The sequence below is a fragment of the Trachypithecus francoisi genome, unplaced genomic scaffold (assembly GCF_009764315.1).
Source record: "Trachypithecus francoisi isolate TF-2019V2 unplaced genomic scaffold, Tfra_2.0 Lachesis_group16, whole genome shotgun sequence".
Lineage (NCBI taxonomy): Eukaryota > Metazoa > Chordata > Mammalia > Primates > Cercopithecidae > Trachypithecus > Trachypithecus francoisi.
Window position 1 is genome coordinate 12,890,575 of NW_022681461.1, and position 24,100 is coordinate 12,914,674.

The 24,100-nt window shown below is 38.3% G+C and overlaps 1 protein-coding gene across 7 annotated transcripts in view; it reads right to left on the reverse strand.

The window, feature by feature from the left end:
- NTRK2 (neurotrophic receptor tyrosine kinase 2) overlaps positions 1-24,100 on the reverse strand; it is a 368,100-nt gene that overhangs the window by 308,139 nt on the left and 35,861 nt on the right. For all 7 annotated transcript variants that reach the window (XM_033236933.1, XM_033236932.1, XM_033236934.1 and 4 more), the window contains 5 exons: positions 20,513-20,581; positions 17,659-17,813; positions 4,876-5,012; positions 4,196-4,328; positions 330-635 (listed from right to left, as the gene is read on the reverse strand). In XM_033236933.1, the coding sequence (XP_033092824.1) occupies positions 330-635; positions 4,196-4,328; positions 4,876-5,012; positions 17,659-17,813; positions 20,513-20,581 (800 nt within the window). The remainder of the gene's footprint in view (positions 1-329; positions 636-4,195; positions 4,329-4,875; positions 5,013-17,658; positions 17,814-20,512; positions 20,582-24,100) is intronic.

Consider the following 24,100-nt stretch of genomic DNA (forward strand, 5'->3'; position numbering starts at 1 on the left):
ATGGCAGATAAGCTGAAGAGACAGTCCAGTGTACCAGTCCTGAATCTAGGCCTTAGGAAGCCTCACATTGTTCCAGTTGTCCTCTTTCACTCTGCACTTGTCATAGCAAGCATATCTCCTATGTAGCTGCTGCCTCATGACCCTGATTCCCACAATAAATACATGCAAAATAAAGCCACTCCGCTGACCCATATGGATCCATGAGCAAGATTAAATAATGGAGTTTTAAGCCACTGGGTTTGGGGATGGTTTATTGTATACATGATTTTGTCAATAGCTGAATGATAGACTCTATCGTCTCCCCACATACAAAAGCGTCAGTTACTCACCATCGTCAATTCCAGGCCAGCCCATGAAGTGAGCAGAAATCTGTTTCTCATCCTTCCCATACTCATTCTTGGCTATCAGAGTGTAGTCCCCATTGTTCATGTGAGTGGGATTATCCAGCTGGAGGCAGCCGTGGTACTCCGTGTGATTGGTAACATGTATTTTAGTACAGATGTATTTGGACTCATTCAATATTGCCCCGTTATAGAACCACTGAAGCGCTGGTTTGGGGTTGCCTTTCACAGTGAATGGAATGCACCAGTGGTGGTCTGAGGTTGGAGATTCGAGAAATGTGATAGTTGGTGCAACTAAATTGAAAAAGAGAGAGTTAATAGCATCAGAAAGCTCAGAATTCTCCCCATCTCGAGATGTCTGTGTCATTGATAGGGTATTTTACTCAACCACTGTATGGCTTAGAAAAACACATGATCAGAAACTCTGGAATCCATCAGTATTTTGTATCATCATCAGGGTGGATGTAACTCCCTACAGAGAGCTTCAGAGAGATTCCTTTCTGTGTTCTACTTAAGACCCATGCATTACAGTCATTTCTCAAATCTATTCAGTATAAGTGAAAACCAGCTCCAAACAGATCCAAGAGATTTCTGAGAGTGGAAAGAGTCCATTTGAAGTTGACTTTGGTTTCTAATATCTGTATCTTGATATTATACAGATTCATCACCAAAAAAACCCAAAATAATAAAATAATGAATACTTTTTGATAGAACTTCTTTCCTAAATAATACAAATAACAAAAACGACTTTTAAAATTTTACCTGAAGCCTTGATCTCACATAACTTCGGAAACAGATCAAACTGATTAATGCAATAAATGTTACTGCTGCTGACGAATTATTATAAGTTTAATAAATCAATATTTATTACTGATTGTCAATAGTAAATACTCTTTGAAAGTATCACATTTCGGCCGGGCGCGGTGGCTCAAGCCTGTAATCCCAGCACTTTGGGAGGCCAAGACGGGTGGATCACGAGGTCAGGAGATCGAGACCATCCTGGTCTACACGGTGAAACCCCATGTCTACTAAAAAACACAAAAAACTAGCCGGGCGAGATGGCGGGCACCTGTAGTCCCAGCTACTCGGGAGGCTGAGGCAGGAGAATGGCGTAAACCCGGGAGGCGGAGCTTGCAGTGAGCTCAGATCGCGCCACTGCACTCCAGCCTGGGCGACAGAGTGAGACTCCGTCTCAAAAAAAAAAAAAAAAAGAAAGTATCACATTTCATTATAGTGTTGTCCATTTTTGCTAGGATCCTAGATGCCAATGTTTGGATGCTTTAAATGTTCGGGGTCCAATTTAAGCCTGGACAGAGTAGGGATTATTTCAGTTTTAGATATAAAGCACTTTATGCTTTGGGGAAACAAACATTATCAAGTAGAATCTTTAAACAGAGTACTTATCCTAAGTGAGGGTATTTAAAATACTTCATCTATTTATTTTAGTGTAGTCTGACTTTGGTAATTACAAAATCAGGGACTGGAAAAGACCTTTGAGATCTAATAGCATCATTTTTTCAGATGAAGAAACCAAAGTGCAATGAGGTTAAGTGAGCTCATCAAGGTTACTGAGCAAGGCAGATTTGGAACAAGAATCTTGTCTCCTGATGTTTAATCCAGTGGCCCTTCCCTTTCAGGCACTGCTTCTTGACTGTATGTGTTCATCAAACAAGAGGAGAAAAAAATCTAAGGCATCGTAGCCAGGGAACAGGCAAAACATCTGAGTGGGGTCTCTGCACTGGTTATCTTTGTTGTTAATATTTTTTGTTTGTTTGTTTTTGCTTTTTTAGACAGAGTCTCGCTCTGTCACCCAGGCTGGAGTGCAGTGGCATGATCTCAGCTCACTGCAACCTCTGCCTCCCAGGTTCAAGCGATTCTCGTGTCTCAGCCTTCTGAGTAGCTGGGATTACAGGCGCCTGCCATCGTGCCCGGCTAATGTTAGTATTTCTAGTAGAGACAGGGTTTCACCATGTTTCCCAGGCGTGTCTTGAACTCCTGATCTCAAATGATCCACCCGCCTCGGCCGACCAAAGTGCTGGGATTATAGGTGTGAGCCACCGCGCCCAGCCAATTGTTAATATTCTTTATCATTTATTGCTTCTATTATTTGTCTAAACTATGACAGATAAGGTCAATTTTTCAGAGCCTAGTGACCATACAGATATTAACTTGAAACTGAGGAAAAAACTCAAGTTTGGATATTTTTAATAGAAAGCAGGTAATATGCTATTACCCCCTTACTTGTCTTCAGATAAATCCTCCCACAATACTACCTAGGAAGAAGACAAGCTGATAAAAGAACCTAACTCACTTTCATAATTTACAGAAAGATTTCCAGTTACCAGCGACATTCCTCTCAACTGCGCACCTGCGAAGCCGAACTCTGCACATGTATGTTGTAACAATGCCCCTCCCTCTGAGAAATGTGATATTACTAAATGTAAATTGGCAAAGCTTAATTGTTTGCTTTACCAAGTATCTCTCACAGGCCTCCTCAAAATAGTCTTTGGAAAACAAAAGTTTGAATATGTGATTTCATCTATAAAAATTCAGTTTAAATATAATTTGGGGGGACCCTATATATATATATATTTTACAAAATAAGGTCCATGCATGTGTAGATACACACACTTGTAGACCTGTGCTATAAACCAACCACGACAAGGACCACAGTGGGGCAGGGGTCACACTTACCTTCCTCCCACCAGCCCAGGTTCCCACACCCAGGGCCCATCATGCCTTCCACCATGCTCAAATGAATTTTGGGTTAGGTGCTGATTTAAGGCCATATAGTTGGAAGTGGTTGCATATGTTTGGAGATAACATTGACTTCAGGCTTCTGAGGGGGTCAAAATGATAAGCAATTACGAGTTTAGTACCCACTGGGCATGGTGGTTGTACTGACAGTGATAAAGGATTACAGCTGATGATTTCAATCATTCACTCCAGCAATCACACACCGAATGTGTGCTGTGAGTGAGTGTTAACCAGCATATTGATACCAGCTATGGCCATGGGTCTACACGTGTGTAACTCATACACACACTTACACACATGCACGTTCATGTTTTTCTCATCCAAATTCTAATCCAAATGGAGTAAAACCTCATTAATTTATACCATGCCAGCTCAGAATTTACAATGATGTGAAGTGTCTATATAGTTTTTACTAAATATACACCTTCAAGCTAAAAGCCATAATTTGGAATTTCAAAATGTAATTAGTTACAATACTGAAAAAAATATACTTATGTTTAATTAAGAAGATGGATATCTTTGAACTTAGATTCAATGTACACAGAAATTTAAAACAATAATAACAAAAGTTTTCTACAGTTGATAATAATTTTCAGTAATTTAGGTAGGACTAATCCTACCTTCTCACAGAAACTTGATTATCAAACGAATGAGGTTTTATTTTATCAACAGTACAATTAGGCATTTGTGAACAGCCAGTAAATACTTTAGGTATCATAACTTTAAAGCATCATATTGCTTTTATAGAGGAAGAACGTTTTAGAAACTGGTTTACGAAAATTTAAGCTAAAACACTGATAAGAGGGAGCAACCAGCCCAAAATATATTCTATCAGAAAAAAAGACAGAGGAAGGCACAAAATGACAAGCTCAAAATCAAAAAAGAAGCTTAAAAGAAAGATCATGCATGAGCAAGAGTTATTAAGCAGAAACTGAACAAGTAAAAGAGGTTGATAATGTTTCTTAATTGAGTATGCACAAAACACTGCATATACTTTTTTAACAAATGTAAGCAGCACCCAGAGTGCCCCCAGCAACAAACATAGGTATGTCCGTGATCACTCGCTATTAAAAACACATGCCAGTCTGATTACGTACAATGCACGGTGAGGTTGACAGAATCTTGATCTTCTCCTACAAGATTTTCTGCCACACAAGAGATTTGCTTCCCACTGTCATCGGATGAAATGTTAGTTATCCTTAAGGAGCCCTGTGTGTGGCTTGTTTCATTCTACAAATGAATTAACAGACAAAAATGACCTTCATTAGGATTGATCCCAAAGTGACAAGATTTGGGGTTTCTTCCTCTAACTAGAGAAAAAAACAAATATATAAATATAATATTATATATATATATATATATACAGCATTAGAAAAACTTCTCTGCCTGAAATAGGCTGAGGCAAATAAGTAAATCAGAAGTTATTCTATTTCTCTAGGTTTCAGTTGCTAAGTGCATGAGATTGACTTGATCCCTGAATTCCCTCCAAGGGAGAAGGCCACAGGGAAAGTCACTCGCTTTGTTCAGGATGATACAAAGAGCTCACTAGGGATATAAAGACTCCTCGCTCTCTTAGGTATGCATAACTAAAATGCAAGCCTGCCTTAGTCTTTGTTAATTAAGAATAAGTAGAAAGTAAATGTACATCAAAAACTCTTTGCAAATTTCTATATGTAGCCCTATAAAATATCAAATGATCATCACTAGGTTTAATACATTCTCACATTCTGAAACACTCTTGTCTCTCTATTAAGACACAGCCAAACACAAGCCTTACCATATGTTTGGAAACCAGATTACCAACATCCCAATACATATTAGGAACCGGATCGCCTGCCACACTACAGGATAACGTGATAGACTTTCCTTCCTCCACAGTGAGGTTAGGTGCGGCCAAATTTGCAGATGGTAAACCTATGGAACAAGAAAAGTAAACAGAGGCATATGCAAATAGTTAAATGCAGTATCAAACTAAAAGCAATAAATTGAAAACTGTTTATGCTTTAAAAATCAATCTTTAATTGCTTTTTGAGACTGATTTATGTTGATCTGAAAAAGTGCCACTTTGATCAGCTTCATAGATTTAACATAAATCAAAAAAAGCTATAAGTAGATTTCAAAATAAATTATGCACATTTCTTAAAGCATTATTGCCTAATAACCTTTTATTTTAAGAACACTAGTATAAAGAACTGTCTTCCACCTCTTTTTCTGTTCTACAGTTACTAATCCAGTTTTTGCACATAAACAGAGATTGTACCTATGGACTGACATCATGTCTTTTATTTCCTTCTGCCTCCTACCCCCCATTTTTTTTTGAATGCTCAAGAACACAAAAGGGTGAGATGCAGCTATGTTGTTTTTGCAAAAATCTGTTTTTTGCTTTAAGTAATTCTCAAAAATCTAACCCTCTACCAGACACAGATTTTGAAAGACTCATTCTATTGAAGAAAATGTAGTTTCAAAGCATTTTTCAAAGACAGGCAGTTTGAACTATTACAGTGTTAGAATGTTTCAAAGTTACATAAATCATAGTTAAATATTATAGGTAAAGCTGCTATCTTATTTAGAATATAATGAAAATGGGTATATGGACTCATTTCAGTGAAAAGTTCTTTTTATTGGAAAGACTCTGAGAATGTACTTACCAGATGAAACTTTCAACCTTATTAACATTTTTTAATAGTCCAGCAAAGCATCATTTTTATACTTTTATATTTCAAAACCTATGTGTAATTTTAGGGATGCTGCTATCACTTCATGAAATTATCACACCAACTGAGTGTGGACACTGCTTTAAACTGCACAAGAATCATGGTATTTTTTACACGTCGGCATGTCTTAGAGGGTATAACAATATGTCAGGACCTGCTAGTGGAGCCTGTCCCTCTCTTGGTGTCAGGGATCTGCTTGGGACTAGAGTCACCTGACAGTTATGTCCTGCAGAACTACGATACAGCATTAAGTCAGATCAGAACCTGGAGGTCAAAGAAGGCGATTCATTTTCAACAACTGTTAAATTGCAATTAACCCACCCACCTGGCAATATTTGACCCGTCATCTTCACATTATTATGGATAAACCCTTCTCTTCTCATGTATTCCTACGGCAAAGCCATCTTTCTTTATTAGTGAAATCAGACTGGAATAAGATTTATACAGTCTGTATCTCATGGTTTTCCCACCACTGGGAGAGGATTCCCCAATAAGATCTGGCTTTCAGGAGCTAGTGAGACCCCCTTCCAAACTCTTCCTTCCCGTCAGCATCCAATAGAGACCAATGTTACATCTTTCATGGGGTTTCAAAAAAAAAAAAAAAAAGCCCCTAACAGCCAGAGTTATACAGAGCAATGAAACATATAACAATGATTAACAGAGAGTGTAACACAAGTCCCACACCCTAAACCCGGCACATACTAACTTTGTGGCCTTGGATGAGTCTGTTGTTTTTCTCAATGTGTTTTTTTCACAACTTCTATGACAATTAAGCCGTTCAATTTATTATGGAGCATGTCAAGGCAAAATAGAAGAAACGGGCTTACTTAGTGAAAAATCCCCTTGAAGTCAATGGCATAATCTGGGTGACTTTCAAAAATATATATATACTTAATTTTGTTTTTCAAAAATCAAATATTAAATCACATAGTTTGAAGAGCTGATAATTCTATAAAACTTATGAAAAAGATTCAAGCTACTGGGTGTGAAAACCAGTAGTCCCACCTTACCCACATGGCACTATTTCCTGTTCCCAGAGGCGCCCATTTCATCTCCTTTAACTTCTTCTTTGGGCATTGCTCTGCTCATCATTAAGTACCACTCTTTATTGCTACTTCTTGGTTTTCCTGTTTCAGCAGCATCTACTGACCTCCCACTGTGGAAGATGAGATAGGGGCTCCCTTTCACACAGAATGCCAGCTCCCCTCAGGCCCCCACCACATTCAACATACTCTATCTTCACACTTTTTCATGTGCTATAATTGTCTCAGTGGAGACATAAAGATGATTATGAGTACGTGGCCAGGTACGGTGGCTCGTGCCTGTAATCCCAGCACTTTGGGAGGCTGAGGCAGTTGGATCACGAGGTCAGGAGATCGAGACCAGCCTGACCAACATAGTGAAACCCCATCTCTACTAAAAAATACAAAAATTAACCGTGTGCATGGTGGCAGGCACCTGTAATCCCAGCTAATGGGGAGGCTGAGGCAGGAGAATCACTTGAACCCGGGAGGCGGAGCTTGCAGTGAGTCAAGCTCGTGCCATTGCACTCCAGTCTGGGTAACAGTGCAAGATTCCATCTCAAAAAAAAAAAATTATTATTATGAGTATGCAAGCCTTACTAACACCAGAACCATCTAATATGCAATACTTACTTTATTTCATCAAATTTAAAACAGTATTAATTATAGGTTGCAACACTGCTATTAGGTACCACTATGAAAGGAAAAATATGTGCCAATATAACTATAACACATGCTTTCTTACCACTTAGAACTATTGCTTGGAGGTTGGACCTTATAGATAGCCCACTTACTTCTCCATTCCTTTCCTATTTTCCAACTTTTCATTTATTTGCTCTATTTGCAGGGAGAGATTTTTAGATTAATTTTTAAAGCCCGCTTTTAAGGTTGTTCATTCCTCTATCATATTTCTTATTCCCAAGGCTCTTCTTTTGTTCCTGAATGTTCTTATTTTATAGCACCCTCTTCTTGTTCCATGGATGTAATATCTCTTATGATTTCTATGGTATATTTATAATCATTTCTTGAATTTTTCTTTTCTCTGTATCAGTTTTGTTTCTAGCAATTTTTTTTCTCTCTCTCTCTTTGTTGCTTTTGTGTTTGTCTTTCAATTACAAGCTTTCCTCAATTATGTCTGGCTATTCATACATCTTTAAGATTGAGGTACTAGAAGCATTGCACAAATGTATGAATTGTCAGCTTCATTGTAGGACAATATTATTGGCCTATTTACTAGGTACCACCTGATGTCAGGATCATGAAATCATTTTGAGGAAGGGGGTGATCAAGTTATTCAAATAATGCTCTTCCAATTTCCTGCTTGGAGGAGAAAGAGGCCTGGAAATATTAATATTCAGTATGTAAATCCATCATATTTTCTATGGTTCCCATGGCCTCACTCTATCTGCAGTTTCTCAGAACCTTTGTTTTACCCACTTTAGAGAATTAAGCCTCCAGTTTTCTGCTGAGTCAGGAGAGGTGCAGTCACCTGGGCTTAGCAGACTTTCAACCAATACAGTGTTTGGTGTTACCTGTACTCTCACGCCCTAAGCATTGTAGTAGTTCTGCCATATAAACCAAGTTTCCCCTTGGCTTTCTTCACTGTCAATTTGGTAACCAGCATTCTCACCCTTGAAGTCAGTTACTATTCATGCATCTGCTTTTTCAGCTTGCAAGTGTTTATGCTTTGATAACTCTCCCTCTTCCTTTCTATTTATTTATTTATTTATTTATTTATTTTGAGATAATCTTGCTCTGTCACCCAGGCTGGAGTGCAGTGGCACAATCTCTGCTCCCTGCAACCTCCACCACCTGGGTTCAAGGATTCTCGTGCCTCAGCCTCCTGAGTAGCTGGGATTACAGGTACATACCACCACGCCTGGCTAATTTTTTGTATTTTTGGTAGAGATGGGGTTTTGCCATGTTGCCCAAGCTGTTTTCAAACTCCTGAGCTCAGGTATTCCACCTGCCTCGGCCTCCCAAAGTGCTAGGATTATAGGCATGAGCCACCATGCCCCACCGACTCTTCCACTTTCTACATTTATAGATTTATCTGCTGACTCTGGGGTGACCATCAGAGTCAAGGCCTGTCATGGTGCTTGTTCTCAAGGTATGACCCCCTCCATAGCCAGACCCCACCGATGAAGTCTAAAGACACCCACCCTGACATATCAAGTACAAACCCATGGAATGAATTTCCTACCTTTATAAATGTATCTAATAGTTTGGAAATTGTGAGCAGAGAAAGGTTAAAATAAAGAGATTCTCAGTAGGAAATGTTACATCATAATGTTAATTTTTCCTATCAAATCTCATGTGGGTTTATTTTTCAAACTTAAGCTTACATAATTAACAGCTCTAAAAGCATTTAATTATAGTAATACTAATATTAGCATTTATTGGGCATTCACTGAACCAGATATTCGTGCCTAGTACCTTGTTTTAGCTCATCCTTAGAACCAGTCTTGAAGATAAGTATTTTGCCCTCATTTAATTCATGAAGTAGATGAGTTTTGGAAAAGTCAAATACATTATCCAACATTGACCAAGTACATACAGATCTAGAATTTGAACTCAAAGCTCAGGGTCTTCACCACTACCTCCCAAGCTATCCATATCCATTTCATCACGGACCCTAATGATAAAGTGGTATTTATGATTCCTTGATAAAGGAATTATTTCATTTAAAAATAATTACATGTCTATTCTGGAGAAGAGTGAGTCTCCTTTATTTATAGACAAATTGTATCACCCTGTCATCAAAGGCATCTGAGCAAAATTGGCCGAGTCTAGATCTCTTAAATGTAAAGTCTTCCACAAATGAGTAAGCATCTGACTCACGTTAATTCTACAGCGTTAATATGCTGGCCAAAGATTCAATAATGGAAAAACAATCTGTACTTGAAATATCACTTGAGGTTTAATTATCACAATAAAAATGAATTGGGAAGCATGAATAGCCAAGGCGGGATAAACCATTTGCCAGGCACTACTTCTTGGCTTAATAAGATTTGAAATCAGCACAAACACACAGCAAAGCCCAGCAACGCTTCCAAGAGCTGCTAGTTCTACTGTAAAAGGATCCTGACTCTAAGCCCTACAGCTGTCTTCCTTTGCACTCTGGGGAACCTCGCTGGAGATCGGAGACGACCAGCTTCCCAGGCAGACAGATACCTCCACGTAGATGTCTCTCGATCTGGATTCCTTCAGGAAGGATGTACTGGCCTGTAGACCTCAGTAGAAAATCATCAACCAGGCAGTGAAAATGTTGATTTTCTTTACACCAAAGCTTCCCAAACTCTATTGTGTGTATGAATCACCAGAGTATCTTGTTAAAGATGTAGCTTCTTTTCCAATAGGTCTGAGTTGGGGCCTAAGAATTTGCATTTCTAATAAACTCTCTGTTCCACAGAACACACTTGGAAGGACAGGCGTTTATACCAAAAGTGTCGGGTGATTGTTCAGTGGGCTTTTGTTCCTACAACTATTATTCTTAAATCTGATATGGACCTGAGTTGTCCATCAAATTTTCCCCAAAGCGTGTCCTATAGAACTCTAATTTATTGAGATTCCAGAAGGGAAAAAAAATCCAAGGTTACAAAAAAAAAAGGAAGAAGAAAGAAGAAGAGGAAGAAGAGGAGGAAGAAGAGGAAGAAGAAGAAGGAGGAGAAGGAGGAGGCTCTGTAAGAAACTGGATGTTCACAATGCACATTAGAAAATTAAAAGTTCTGAGAACTCCTGCTATAAAGAAATCCATTTAAATTCCATCGATCTTATGTTTCCCAAGTAGATTTGAGCACATAATCAGTTCTTTGATTGTAATGTTTGTTGTGGCTTTATTTTTACTTCAAGCAATTTGACAAAATATAAAATATATACATACATTTAAATTCAGATGTAAAATACATTTAAATCTATTCTTCTTGATGGTAGTAATAGTTATTATTTATTCAATACTTAGTATGTGCTAGACTCTGTTTTAAATATTTTCCATTTATTACCTTATCAGTCATCCCAAAAATCCTCGAAGGTAGGTGCCATTAATATTTCTATTTCCAAATGAAGAAGTTAAGGCTATTAAGTATCATGACTAAATAGCTAGTGAGTGGGTTGGCCCTGGCCTACATCTGTCTGTCCAGGGCCTTAACCAGAGCATTCTGGCTGCTTCCTTTGCCGGGATCTTCCATGTCTCTGCTCCCACCTATTACTGCACACTTCTTGAGAGCTGACCAAATTGACTAGATCCTTCAATCACTCATTCAAAGTGTGTAGGTCCTCACTTTCTCTTAAGGAAAAACAAATCTCTAGTCATTTTGGATTAACCCAGGGTTTTACTAATATTTTTCAGTAATCACCAGTAGGTCTGGCTTGTGTTTGCTTTCAGCTTGTTTCAGTGATCCTGAGCATCACTCCACATGTATAAAAATACTCAAGTAAATAATAATTTTGTCTGTTCTCTGCCTTCTCTCCTCTCACTTCTATTTGTGCACACATAAAAGAACTTAAAACAAATGAACACTTGACCTATCTCTTAATCCTCTCTCAACAGAATACTAAAATTCTATAACCTTCCCCTCTACCCTTCTAGCTCTTTGTCATATCTTCAAAGTTCTTTGCCTCCTAAACAGCTATATTCCACAACCAAGAATGAAGCAAAAATGAGCCTGACCTATTTAGAAGTGATTGCTTTATACCTGGTAGCAAAACTGACAGAAAGTTAGCAAAAAGGACTTTGCAAGCTCAAATTTGAAACTGCACTTCTAAGCACATGTGAGCCATGTCACAATAGTGACAGCTACTACATAACTTCTAAACACAAAAATTTAAACAGCAGTTGACAGATGAGAAAAAAACAACTTCATTTGACATTCTAAGAAGATAAAGAAAAACAACGATCCACTGTGTGGTTGACTTTATTTAGGAGACAAAACTTGATCTCTAAGAAAATTAAAGCAAAGCAGTATGCTAAAATAGCCTTTGTGTATAGTTTTCAGGAAAGAAAGTCAATCCAACTAAGTTGCTAAGAAAATAATGTTTCATATCACTCTAACTTCCACACAGAACATTAATATAGCATATTCTTTTAAGCTGGGAGTGTTAACAAAGTAGAATTACTACCAGTCTATTTTCTTGGTTCAACACAAACAAAACAAGGAGTATGTACAAATATGCTACACAGACATATGTGCTACAAACTGTGGTTGAAACCAAAAGTAAATCTTAAAAATAAATCACTAAATTCAATTTATCTCAAGGAACCCGGCCCCTCCTTCTGGGCACCTGTGAACTGACCTTCACTAACATAAATAGTATTTTGTCGATGTGCCTTTAAAAGCTTCTACATTAAAAGTTTGAAGGTTAGAAAAGCAGAAAATTGAAATTGTCATAATAAATAGGAAGAAAACGAAAGGTAAGTCTGATTTCAAGCCATCGGACCATTAAGGATGGTTTATATAGTAACTGGCACAGTTCTTCAACCAACAAGTGAATTGCCACCTTATATTCACTGTGGGACTATCATTCTGTGTGGTAACTAGTTACTAGTAAAATAGGTGCAGGGATTCTTTTGATGTGACCCAGAGGAATACTGCCTTTCTTAAATGTATTTGCCATCTACTTAAGGCAGAGCATTTCATGTACTATTAACACTTGCTGAAGAAGCTCTCAGGTAAGATTTAAATAATAATGATAGTATTTTTTAAAATTAAAATGTAACATTCACTACTCCTTAATAATCCCATTATGCCAGGGGAAGTGACTGAAAGGTTTATACTGCAAGATTAACTGCTGAAAATCATCTAAGTGTGCAGGAATTGAGCAGAAATTTTTTTAAAAAAATACTACATGATAAATAATTTCATTAAAAATACTTGAAGAATTAGCAGGGAGATTTTTTATATGAGAAGATAATCAGCACAGCCTGGCCAAATCAGCTTTCTTCACCAGCACTTATATGATTTTGTTTCAGTCTTCAGAACCATTGCTCATAGCACCTCTTTATCCCAAATAATGTGGAAATGTTACATGAAAATGTTTTGTTGCCTTGCAATTAATAAAGTTTTCCTAAGGTTTAGAAGGGCCTTGTGAAGAAACAAACCACTACTTGTTTTACAGCATGAATAAATTTACAGTAATTCACAGCAGGACGGGACTGTTAGAAAAATATTGTGAGGCATTTTGACTGCACTATTAATGAAAATGATGCAGTTAAACTTCCCAGCCCCATCTATCATGCTCGATTAATCTCTAAGGATATAAAGAAAAAAGAAGAAACGAGATTCTCTCAAAAATGCAATGAGGATAAAAATTTCAAAAAGAATGAAAAAATACTAAACTATGGAATAATTTGGCTAAAATAATGTATTTAAGTTATTTTTAATTAACTGAAACATTCACACCATTATATTAAAAACTTGGTCCAATATGAACATTAATATGATATGGTTCACGCATTTGTTAATTCAGCAAACCTTCATCAAATGCCTGTTACGATCAAGGGGTACAGTAGGCACCGTGGAATATGTATATTTGCATGTAAAATGTAGAGTATTTGTTCTCCATATAATACCTCCATGACGAAATACTAACAAGGGAAGCTTTTAAAGAAAACTCATCTTACAAACAAATAAAATCTCAGTAGCTCTTCTTCTTCATTGAAATAAAAATAGTACCAATTGCAAACTAAATACAATGGCCATGGTAGCTGGCAAATTGTTGGTTTACAAAGATGACACACACAAGACCACGGTGTTTACTGATTCAGAGTTAGCTAAAAAGTTTCACCCCCCTCCAAAAAGTGTGGAAACAAGACGAACTTCAAATCTGTGACTTAAACACAATAGATGTGTTTTAAAAGTATATGTAAAAGAAAAAGCAAGCTGACCATAAATTCTTTTTTTATTTTTCAAACAAGATATCTAACTTGAAGATACTGGCATGTTATCTGGTTTCTTCAACACAGAATTCCAGAGAAAGATTTTAAATCCAACATTCTAGTGTCTTTTTCTGTTTAGATTATCTAATTTCTCCTGAAAGAACCAGTTGGGAAACCATCAAAAGAAAATTCATACATGACTAAGCCTCAAAGTGAAGGCTCCCTTTCTTATTCCAGATATCTAGAAGTGATACTCAATATTTTTCTTAGAACCCAGAACAATGTTGGAAAATGAGAAGGCACGCCACTGATGGAGAAGGAACTATAAAGAACTCCTGAGCGAGAGAAAGCAGAAGTGGATTAACGAAAAGCAGCACAGCCCCAAAGGGACACATAACCACGTGCTTCACAAAATAGTGAGGCCCTCAAAGAACCCAAAAGTACAGCAGGATTGCTGGACTCCCTGGAGATGTGGCAAACCCCAGTATGGAAAAGGGCATTTCAGTCACAAATAAAAATGACTCACAAGAGATTGTGGAAATTGATCATCAGTGGTTGAAAGGAAAAAAAATCAGCAGCTGGAGAAACAGCTGAAGAGCTAAGTGATGAGTAAACCAGTTCTCCCATAATGCGGTACACAAGGACAAGCAGATGGAAACTACTAAGGAAAGGGTAACCAGCATGAGTGGAGCCAAAAGTGTAAGTATCTATCCAATGTCGATTCCTGAATGAGACAATAAATGGAAAGAATACGTTGAGTCAATCAATAAGAAAATTTTTCCAGAACGGAAGACATGAACCGTCACATTGAAAGGGTATCTCTCACATTAAGCAGAATTAAAAATAAAATTAACCCCACATCTAGTTACATTGTGGTGAAATTTAAGAATAACATGGATAAGGAGTAAATCCTCAAAACTTTTAGAGGTGGAAAAATAAGAAAAGCACAGGTTACCTAGAAAGAATAAGTATCATGAGCAACACTCAATACAAAAATATGGTGCAGTATCTTCAAAGTTCTGAGTTTTTGAGCCTATAATGTTTTATTCAGCAAATTCCACTAAGGAGAAAAAATACAGGCCAATTTCCCAGCACTTAAGAGCTTGATTTTATTTTTTTAATCTCTACGAAAGAAGTATTAGAAGATATACTCCAGCAAAAAGAACAATCGCACCAAGAGAACACAGTAGGACACAAAAGTCTATGATATACAAAGAAATAGGACATCTTCAAAAAAGCCAGGTAACAATATAGAAATAAAATCCCAGATGATAACAAACTGAGAGCTGGGAGAAGAAATAAAGGGAAGCAAAAATATTTTTTCTGCCTTATTGGTGGTTATCTCTATGCAGAAAATACACATTTAAATTTGTGCAGAAAATATTTCAGTGTTATAGACTTTTTTAAAAAGGGAATATTTATCACTTTCAAACAATTAAGAAAAAACAAAGAACAATGAAAGTAAAGAAAAGGAAAAACCCTACAGAAAAATAGGCAAAGGGTATAAACAGGTAATTTACTGAAGCATAAACACAGTCCAATAAACATATAAGATACTCAAGAGTAATCAGGAAAATGCAAACTCAAAAGCCATAACAGCATTTTTTAGAAAGACAGACACTAATAAGTTCACTAATATCAAGGTATACCTTGTCAGGGTGGGCATAAATAGATACAGCCATTTTTTACTGTGCAAACCACATAAACCAAAAATTCTGCTTCTTTCTACGTATTCTAAAAAAAATCTTTCCACTTGTACATATGTGTAAAAAGCATGAATAAGGATGCTTGCTGAAACATTTTTGCAGTATCAAAAAACTGGAAAATAAGCAAAATGCCTGTCAATATGGAACATTTAACTAATTAAGACACATTGTACCATGAATTTCATGGAATGGTTAAAAAGAATATGATAGATCTATGACTACTAACCTGAAATGGTTAGGAGCAAGAAAAAGACAAACGTCATACGTGTAATGTAGGAAATTACCTTTGCAACAAAACATATCAATATAATACATGCAATTATAAAAAGTAAAACACTTGAAAGAGAATAAAAATTAAAAGAGAAAGAACAAAACAAGAACACAAAAACGATAGGAAAAATAAGTCTGTCAATTCACTTGCCACACTCTTCCATAATGTTGCTTTTTGAAAAGCATCCTTGACATTGAAATGAATTGTGACTGCTACTGTGAATGGAACCATTCAATCCTAAAGGATCAATTGAGCCCATGCCCTCATTATAGGAGATTCAAAAACTCACTCTTAGACACACAATTCGTTGACTAATTAATTTGTAGAAAACAGAAATAAAAAGTGATTGAAAATTGACAAACTGATTAGGAAAAATGAGGAACAGTTCACTCCTTACATGTCCCCTATCCCAATCACAATGACCGAGCAATAATACGTAAGGTGGGGTGCATTCCCAGAATGCTGCCAAGACAACACAACCAAAAATTAAAATGGAAACAAAATGGAATTGGTTTCAGGCAAGGGCAAAGCAGACGTCTGTTAAGAGGCAGTTTGTGAAACCAGAGCAAGAGTCAGATGCTTTCTCTCTTTTCCTCTCAGTGGTGGCTGAACCAATGTGGCCACAAAGGCCATGGGGATTTGGGAGCTGGCCAAAGGCCAGGTGAGTCAACACTGAATTTCTTGTCCCTCTAGGCAATTCCTCTCAGTGGTACAAATTTGTACCAGAACAGAGAACAGTTACCCTCTTATCAATCAGGAAAAGACACATATTAAAAGTTGTTTTTTTTTTTTTTTAAGTGTTAGCTAGCAAAGAAAACTGATAGAGGTTGGCAAGAGAACAAAGCCTTATTCGCCTATTATGAAACCAAAGGACTCTATTTGTGACAGAAAAATCTGTGGGAAGGGTCAGGGCCGTCTTCTAAGGTCATTCAGGGTAAGAAACAGACACATATCTTTATTTTTATTGCATTCCTACAAAGTGTGTGCAGCAGCTCCATTTTTCTTAAATAAAAAGTAGACCTCAAATAATAGGGTCTTCAGAAAACAAAGAATTGGTTGTTTGTGGTTAATACACAGATTCCTTGTGCACGGGAACCAGGTGCTACATGGCTTTCTGCTGTGTCGCCAGCCACTAGGCCAGAAGATGAAACATAATTGTTTGTGAACTTGTTAACTGGTTGACTAACTGATTCAAATGTCAGTGGGGTAGTAACATGCACATGTGGGTATTGTAGAGGTACGTCACTGAAGACTAGTAAAATCCGAAGCAGAACACTTTGCTATTCCTTCCTTATAACTCACTAGCACTCACACGAGCTCTGACTTTGCCCTTCGGTGCCCTTTTAAATGTTGGAGATGAAAACGCTGGGGAGAGGAGTAGGGGATGACGGTAAAGTAGGAGATCTTAAGTCCAGACATGGGGAGAAGCACGTAGCACAGCAGACTTGGGGCACCCCATCAAGAGACACAGACATCTGGCAGTAAGACAAGTTTAAGGGAATGTGCTGGATTGAATTGCATTTGCTTGTGCTGCCAGGACACTTTCATCACCCTGAGATCCCTGGCCTGGGTGCCAACCAAGGGCATATGTGGCCAGAGAAGTGCCACACTTTCAGCAGATATTTTCGCCCAGACAGATGGGTGGATGAATGGATGTATGGATAGATGGATAAACAAACATGAACAAATAAGCAAGTGAACAAACAAACAAACAAAAAGAACAAGCAGTGTACTTTTTCTCTATGCACTTTACAGCCACCCACTCTGAATTAATATTCTACTTGCAAAGAATATTCAGCAAAGTTGCTCCCAGCCGATTACTCCACACTACACACAAATGTTGTCTGATTCACTGGAGACATCAACAGAATACTATATACAATCCAGGTAGTGGTAATTTTCCCAGACGACCACACCAAGGCAATAAGAATAATTAATAGCAACTAGAACACATTGCTTTAAAAATAAATTACCACAATTTGGTATCTGCAGGTTTGCCAGGGGAATATTCTTGCTGCTTTCATTCAGGCAGTACAAATCCTGAGTGTCTGCACTGGATTTAGCCTCTTGGAGAGTCTTGATCCACATAATGTCACAGGAGCATGTAAATGGATTGCCTACCAGGATCCTACAGGGAACAAAAATGACAACAGATCAAGTTCCTTTTTCCATTTTAGCTACACTGGTGCTTGTAAAATACTACAGCATTATGAATTCTTTCTAGCCAGCAACGCTTTGAAGTCATACCACTTTCCTAGCATGACAGTACTTACTATTCCTTCATTTATCTGATACTTACTGAGCATCTGCTATGTGCAGACAGCACTGGAGAATGACAGAAGACCTTACAGAACAACAGGGGAAACGAGATACAGAGAGAAATCGCCAAAATATAGGATAGAAAAGAACGTCTCATAACATGGGGAAAATAAGGTGCCATGACAAATTTATCATGGTTACGATAGAGTTATTAAGAAGATGCCAACAAGAAGTTTTCAGGAATGCTAACATACTTATTTCTGACCAGGCTAAAGGCTCAAGTGTTACCACTTTCTAAGCTCAAACTTCAGCAGGGGGCAGAAGAATTTCATCTCAATTTAAAATGAGACTGTAAGTACAAAGCTAAGACTAAAGTGTGAATGCCAGAAGGCTGGTACCCCTAGCTTTCTGCATTATGCAATCACAGTCAGTTTCATTGATTCAAGATAGCGGGAGTGAAGGTGAGAGAGAGAACCTGAAAGGGAGCTGCAGACCTTCACACACACACACACACCACACACACACACACAGCAAGCTCTTCTGAGGGCAAGGCAACTGAGCTGCAGATTGAGCTGTGTTAGACCACTGTGGGCGGAAAGCCACCGCCATTCAGACCTCAGCCCTGCTGCCTGGACTCCTGTGGCCTGCAATGGGTAAAAGAGGAAGTAGTCAAGAGGAAAATAAAAACCACAAGGAAAAAAAAAATCTTTAAATGCTTATTTATAATACTCAGTGGCCTATTTAAGATGAATTCCATTTATGGTAATGAGCCTTTAAATGAGGCCATTTAAAATCGTTACATAGACTCTGCCTGGCATTAACCACAATACTTAAGATTTCCGTGAAGACAGGACCTGGACTTTGCCACATCATTTAGTCCTGTGGTTTTCTGGTTGGGTTCTAAGAATCTCAGGGATCCCTGGAGACTTTTCCAGGAGTTTCTTAGGGGCAAATGTGATCATGATAGATTCATTTAATTTGTGTCTGCTTGATCACCTCCAAGTATCCCTCCAACACCAAAATGGGATTTGATGTTATGGGATATGGAAAAGAACACAGAAAAGACCCACCACCAGTTTAAACGCCACTCATCCAAAATGCTTCCTGGAGCTCTGAGTACATGCAAAACTAAAGAGTCTTTCTAAAAGAGGATATCATTAACTCAGCAGAAGGGATAAAGAAGGAAAGGAATGTTTCAATTACGAATACAGCAATGTTCATATGACAACACAACACTGGTGCACAGCTGGCTTCTTTCTCCAGCTTACTGTGTAAGCTCAATGATTATGACAGCACATTACACTTATATCTTTAGGTTTCTACCTCTCCCACTGGATAACACAATCCAGGAACATAGAAACGTTGCTCCCTTTATCCCATGGCCCTGTGCCATATCGTGTTGATTTGTGATAGGTACAAAATTAACATTGGTTGAATCAATGGATTAAATATGCTTCAAGAAGAATATTGAGACATAAATTTGAAATTGAAACTCAAATTTTTAATCCAGCACTAAAATTTTAAACAATATTGCCCAAAATTTTTACACCAAGTACTTTATCCAGTCTCATATATCTTCCTTTAGTTTGTCATGCCTATTCCTGTGTTAGAAGCATTAGTGCTTCAATGCCCTGAATTCAAATTATTCCAAATAATTGCCAATTGCCAAGACTTTCACCATATAACACCCATTACACCTATTAACTTGTTGTCTCTCCAGCAGTGACATCTTCCAATCTGCACAATTTCCTTGTGAATAAGGATGGATCTTCATGAAAAGACTCCACAATTCAGGCAACATAGAGTTTAAGCAAATGCCATTGTCTAATCTTCAAAGGCCTCTTCCTGGGCCCACATCTGCCCCATAAAGCCTCTGCATTAGGACGCTTTGAGGTGCCTTGCCATAAGAATGGCAACGGTTCATATTTGTTTAACGGGGACAACGCAAGGAATTGAGCTCACTTGGAAATGCTGGCTGTTAGTCATCACCACCTTTAAATATGTTTTCTATCATTTCACGACAGAAAAAAATGGGACTTAAAAATAATGCAGTAACAGACCTGGAAGAAAATCTCACAAAGATCGATAGGGAAAGAGAAGAACTACCTTTCCTCCAATGTTCCCTATCCTTAAGATGGACAAAAGCGAGCAGAGTTTTGCCCATTTTTATTTCTTCCTTGAATGGGTTTGCTTGACTTCAGGGCCTGAATCCAATAGGAACCAAACAGATGCTGTGAGATATAAAGTATATAGCTGTTTTCACACAAAGCCCCCTTCTTCTTCTCTTTTTTCCCTCTACTAGACATTATTTATGTAAAAACAACATTTAAACGAACCAGAAATGATATGTCACTACTGAGATTTCTATTTTTTTAATTACTGAATTTTTAAAATGAGAAATAATAAACCATGAGGGAATAAAAGACTGAGAGACTGAAACTTGAGAAATCATTTTTCGAGAATTTGATACAAAAATAGATCTGCAACATCACTCATTAAAAGAAAAATACTGAATTACCCCTTCCTTTGAAAAGTTTTCCCCAAATGCCACACAAAATCGTTACTTACAGTTCAGACAAGTCAAGGTGACGGAAATGTTTCCTAGACAAACTCGTCAATTTGTTTCGGGTAAAATTGCTGAAAGGAATCAAAAACATTAAACGTGAATTTAAAATGTTACATTTTAGGAACACAGTATTCAGAGATTTTGTTTACAAAATACAATTTTATTTGACCATTATGCATGCTTTACTTACATCCACATCTCTCCTCTCTCTCTTTCACTTAGAGTGATAGCTGAGTTTTTCCTCTAACCTTGTCTGTATTTTTTTCTGTGCAGGGAGGGGTAGCATAAATATATTGTGTATTTTTAATGTCCTTTTTGCCCAAAAGCTTATTTTTCATATGTTGATTTGGAGCCCAGTTATATATCTCATAGAAATCCTGATCTTTTGAACAATTAATAGGTAGATATGTAACATTAAATAAAATTTAAAACTATAAACGCAGTAGGGAAAAAAGATGCCTTAAAACTAAAGAGCATCATGGATATTTTGAAATTATGTGGCATACAAAACTCTGAATATTAACTGAATTCAATATGTCTTTATATGAAAGACATTTTATTGATGAAAAAACACTACTGAGATTGTTGACATATGAGCTAGATAACCGAATATCTCCACGATGAGAACAAAGAAAATTAGATAACAAGGAATATATCAGATTTCATCTTGAAATCTGAAGACATACCGTCTTCAGATATGGACCAACCAGACAATAAAAAGATATATTTGTGATTAAAAAAATAATAATTTGCTGACATGTTCCAAACATATAATTTGATTCAATAAAAGAGTTTCCAATGATCAGTGCCATGAGATTTTGGGGTAGGAAATTCAGAGGCATAACCCTGGCAGCTGACTCACTCCGCAAATTTGTTTATTGTTTAAATTTATTTAAAGAGTGTCCGATGCTTGGGCCTACAGATGTGTTTAATAAATAAAATGAATGTAAAACAAACATCAACTTTCATAAAAACAGCCAAGACCTCTACAAAACAGAGGAAGCTGATGAGTCTTTCAGCGTATGTTTCCTGCCCAGGAAGGCAAGTGTTGGGCTGACAGTTGGATAAAACATGCGATCTGGCCGGGCGTGGTGGCTCACGCCTGTAATCCCAGCACTTTGGGAGGCCGAGGTGGGCAGATCACGAGGTCAGGAGATCCAGACCATCCTAGCTAACACGGTGAAACCCTGTCTCTACTGAAAAAATACAAAAAATTAGCCGGTCGTGGTGGCGGGCGCCTGTATTCCCAGCTACTCGGGAGACTCAGGCAGGGGAACGGCGTGAACCCAGGAGGCAGAGCTTGCAGTGAGCCGAGATTGCGCCACTTCACTTCAGCCTGGGCAACAGAGTGAGACTCCGTCTCAAAAAAAAAAATAAAAATAAAAAATAAAAATAAAAATAAAAAACATGACACCTGAGGGTGACAGTGATCCTGGCCCCTTACTCTTCACTGTCAGCCTAAGGAAGTCATCACTGAAGTATCCTGGTGTGTCTGATCAGTCACACAGTCCTGGGGTTACAACCAGGAGCCAAAGCATGAACTAAGGCTAGTCAGTTGATGAGAAAGGACCTACCACTCTGGTGTCTCACAAATCATGAATGTGTGTGTCCACTCCCAGTTTAATTCTATATTGAGATCTCCACTCATCCAAACCCCTACCTACACAAGGGTACCCTCCTTCCTTCTAGGCGTGCATCTTCTCGCTTCACACTGAGTATAAAGTGCTCACCCACGTGAAAAAATAATCCACCAGGAAGTTGTAAAATGTGCCCACATAAGTCTCTTCTTTTGGAACGTGAATTAAGAATGGGTTTCGGTCGGGCGCAGTGGCTCAGGCCTGTAAACCCAGCACTTTGGGAAGCTGAGGCTGGTGGATCGCCTGAGGTTCGGAGTTTGAGACCAGCCTGGCCAACATGGCGAAACCCCGTCTCTACTAAAAACACAAAAATTCGCCGGGTGTGGTGCCGGGCGCCTGTAATCTCAGCTACTTGGGAGGCTGAGGCAGGAGAATTGCTGGAACTCGGGAGGCAGAGATTGAGGTGAGCCAAGATGGCGCCATTGCACTCCAGCCCGGGCAGCAACGGCAAGACTCCTTCTTAAAACTAAGCAAAAACAAACCAACAAACAAGAAAAGAATGGGTTTCACTGGTCTACAATGCATTGAAAAGTCAGTCTGCCTATCTTTTCCACAGTTTCTAAGGCACAAATGCTTTCATCGGAAGTCCCAATCTTTCTAAAACAAACAAACCAAAAACCAAAAACCTGCTTTCCTCCTCGAGAAAAAGGCGGAGAGAGGCAGCGAAGAAAGGAGGTTTCGGGTGAAGGGTCTCCCTGTCTGCTGGTAAGACGGCCGCCCCGCGGAGCTGCTGCCTCTGTGGGGCCGCCAGCAGCACCGCAAAGAGCGGGGTTATGGGCCAAAGAACAAGATGAGTCTTATGAACCACACTTATTTTGGGGGCCAAAAGCCAAAATGGAGGAAGAGGGGAGGGAAAAAAATCAACAATCCTCTTACTGTTTGATTATAGAGCTTTGCAAAGGAGCTAATTAGCACCTCTGCAAAGTCCCTGGAAAACACAAATACCAGCTTTTCTCACAGTCCCTGGGCTCTTAGGGGCTGGGCAGTAATTAAAGGCATCAAGAAATAACGCAGTGACCACTCTCTGGGGCTCTGGGCAGTCCCCATGTGATGCTAATATGGACAGGGTAGGGGGAGGAGTGGAGAAAGTGAGAGAGAGGATCCCTTTTAAATTTCCCTAAAACCCAAAGGGAAATCGACTGATCTTGTACGCGTTTTTACATTGCTGGGGAAACTCAGAGAGATCATCAGTATATCCCAGGGGTACAGAGAAACAGCTTTTAATACATATTTTGTTATCAGCTCCCTTGCACCCCACTGCCTTGATATTTGAGGTAAGAGTGCAATTTGCATGTGGAAAATCAGGGGACCACCAACCAAGCTGGTCCCCAGAGTCCTCCATCATAAGCAGAGGTTAGGTCTAAGATCCGGATAGGCAGACACCTGACTTAATTCCTTCCTTCCTCCCTACTGTTCTCAAAAGGAAACTACTTAATTTAATTTCAGATTTTGGTGATTACGAGCCTCTTTTCTCCTGTGAATATATGAAGCTTACTGCCATCTGCCATCTGATGACCTCTTCATAACTGCCGGATACTTGCCTATTTCTCTCTGTCTTACTACTCAATAAACCGCTACAAATATTAGTAGCGTTTTTGCAATTTGATCAATGATTGACATCCCAACTCTTGCTTCTTAAGAAAACTGTGTAAGACATGTATGTCCCTTTAGCTTCCCATTTTAAAATAATTCTTCTCTGGAAGCTAGGGACAGATATTTGACTTTGTATAAGCTGTGTACTGCACAAAGAATACCACCAAAATCATTCTATCATATATCAACAGGAAAAAATATACAAGGTGGCTTTCATATTCATAGAAATAGCATGCAACAAGGAAAATATACAAAGCAAAGTGAAGTAATAAGTAAGTCTATTAATAAAACTGTCATTAGCCAGAGCCCACTGTCCGAATCACAACATTAGGAGAAGTGATGTGATAAAAGAGCCAGTAA